This window comes from Cystoisospora suis (genome assembly GCF_002600585.1).
Source record: "Cystoisospora suis strain Wien I chromosome Unknown contig_1932, whole genome shotgun sequence".
NCBI lineage: Eukaryota > Apicomplexa > Conoidasida > Eucoccidiorida > Sarcocystidae > Cystoisospora > Cystoisospora suis.
In genome coordinates this window covers 24,841-26,961 of record NW_027154732.1, presented here as the reverse complement: position 1 = coordinate 26,961, position 2,121 = coordinate 24,841, and the positions used below count along the sequence as shown (strand labels likewise).

General features: G+C 45.3%; 1 protein-coding gene across 1 annotated transcript in view; it reads left to right on the top strand.

The window, feature by feature from the left end:
• Positions 1-9: 9 nt before the first annotated feature.
• The window catches only part of CSUI_004188 (phosphatidylinositol-4-phosphate 5-kinase), a 21,390-nt gene continuing 19,278 nt past the window's right edge, over positions 10-2,121 (top strand). The window contains exon 1 of the mRNA XM_068064381.1: positions 10-2,001. Coding sequence (XP_067923643.1) covers positions 181-2,001 — 1,821 coding nt within the window. The 5' untranslated portion in view covers positions 10-180. The remainder of the gene's footprint in view (positions 2,002-2,121) is intronic.

The window sequence follows — 2,121 nt, the reverse complement described above, 5'->3', positions numbered from 1 at the left end:
GTAGAGACTCAGAGAAGTTTAGATAGGAAGAAAGAGAAAGAAAAGGAGAAAGAAGAAGAACAAGGCGTGAAGAGAGGGAGAGGCTGTGAAGGTGAAAATGAGGAGAAGAGCAGAACAGAAGGAGAGCTATCAATACACCTAGGTAAACTACATGCTGTTAAGAATGAAGAAGATATAGAGATGAAATGTATGGGGAAAGAGAGGCTCTCTGAGTTGCAGGCACGATCCGGAGAAGAAGAGAAAGAAGTAGACAGGTGTCTAGAAAAAGAGAAGGAAGGGAATGATGTGCTGCTGACTCCATCTAAGACGACTCAGCCTTCTTCTTCTTCTTTCTCTTCTTCTACTACAACTCCTTCTCTTCCTTCTCTTTTGACCTCGTCAAGTGCTTCCCTTCCTTCTTCTTCTTTTTCTGGGGAGAAGAAGGTCAGTGATGTTTCTTTAGAATCTTCATGTCTCATTTCATTAGTTGATTTGCTTCTATCGTGTGTACTTCTCCCATGCGCTCGTCTCTTGTCCTCTCCTGAGACACCTCCAAGAGCTTGGTCCTATCCCTGCAATTCTCCGAATCTCTTCTCATCACATCCAGCCGCGTCTATACAGAGGGGGCCTGCTGTTGATCTTGGGGTTCCTTCACCCCTCTCTCATGATCTCTCACATCCATCGTTATCTATTTTGAAACTCCCTGCTTTTCTTTGGAGAGACAGTCAGTTCTCGAAGAAGATCGAGAGAAGACGTAATGCTCCAGAGGGGAGAACAGGCGATGAGGCGACGCGCTCAATCATCTCCCATGCCCACTATAGCTCAGATAGTATTTCATGTCATCATGGTGAGAAGAGCAAGAGTTCTTCTTCTCCCTATCAACCTTCTGCATTTCTCCATCAACAATTTTCTCGGTTAGAGTGGAGACCATCGTTTTCCTCTTCTTCTTCTGAGAAGTTCGTCTCTTCGTCCTCTTCAACTCCACTAGCACCGGCTTCTTCATCGTCCGGCGATGTTCATGATAGGGAGCCATCTTTCTTCTCCGAAACGACAAGCATGCCTCTTGAATCTCTTCATTCTTTCTCTTTCTCTCCACTCACGGCTCTGCCTCCTCGTAGAAATCACGACATACCTTCTTGTCAAAACAGTGAGAATTCTTTCTCTTCTTCTGCTATTCTCCCCCCTCCTTCATCACAGCCAGGAGTCTTTCCCCATTCTCCCGGTCCAGGTTCTTCTTCTTTTTCCCCCTCTATTCATCGTACAGTTGCTCCTCATCCGCTGACTGCATCTGCTCATCTCTCCTTTCCTTTTTTCTCTAAGAACGATACTAGCTTCCCGTCAGATTCGGCCGCAGCATCACCTCACCAAAGACAGTCGATCCGTTGTCTTCTCACTCAGAGCTCTCCTTCCTCTTCTCACTGTATTTGTGTAGACACGACTTCTTCTTCATCTCTTGACACGACACCATATGACCGAAGTTTCTCTCTCTTACACTCCCACTGCGTTCTCTTAGGCAAAGCCCTCCTAGATGTTGCAAAGGAGAGGAACAAACGGAGACGAGACGGGATGAGGAATGAAGATGAGCTGAAGGAGAAGAGCATATCCCTCTCGTCTGCTAAAGAGGAGATCAGCCAACATAGAAGAACTGCGAGGGACCTTCTTCTTCATAAGAGAAAGAATCAATGGAGAGATAGGCTCAGTGACAATAGTCATGATGAGGTAGATGGCTCCTTACACAGAGGGTGTAGGAGAGAACAGGCATTTGAAAGGTTGCCGATTCTACCCAGCAGCAGTCTTTCTCATACAACATCTCAAGGAACCTCTCTAGACGTGGAGTTGAATGAGAAGGAAAAAGGGTTTCATGCCTTCAGCGTCTTTATTGCATCGGCTGTATGTACACATGTTGGATGGCTGATAAGTAACATGCGAAGGGATTTAGGAAGAGAGAGAGGGGAAGTGGAACCTGAAAGGAAGGTGGGACTGAGAGGAAGAGAAAAAGAAACGCATCAAACTGATGAACAGGTACGAGACCGAGTCTTGTCGTCTACTGTACAATGAATCTATCTTTAACCTATCTATCTATCTATCTTTAACCTATCTATCTATCTATCTATCTTTAACCTATCTATCTATCTTTAACCT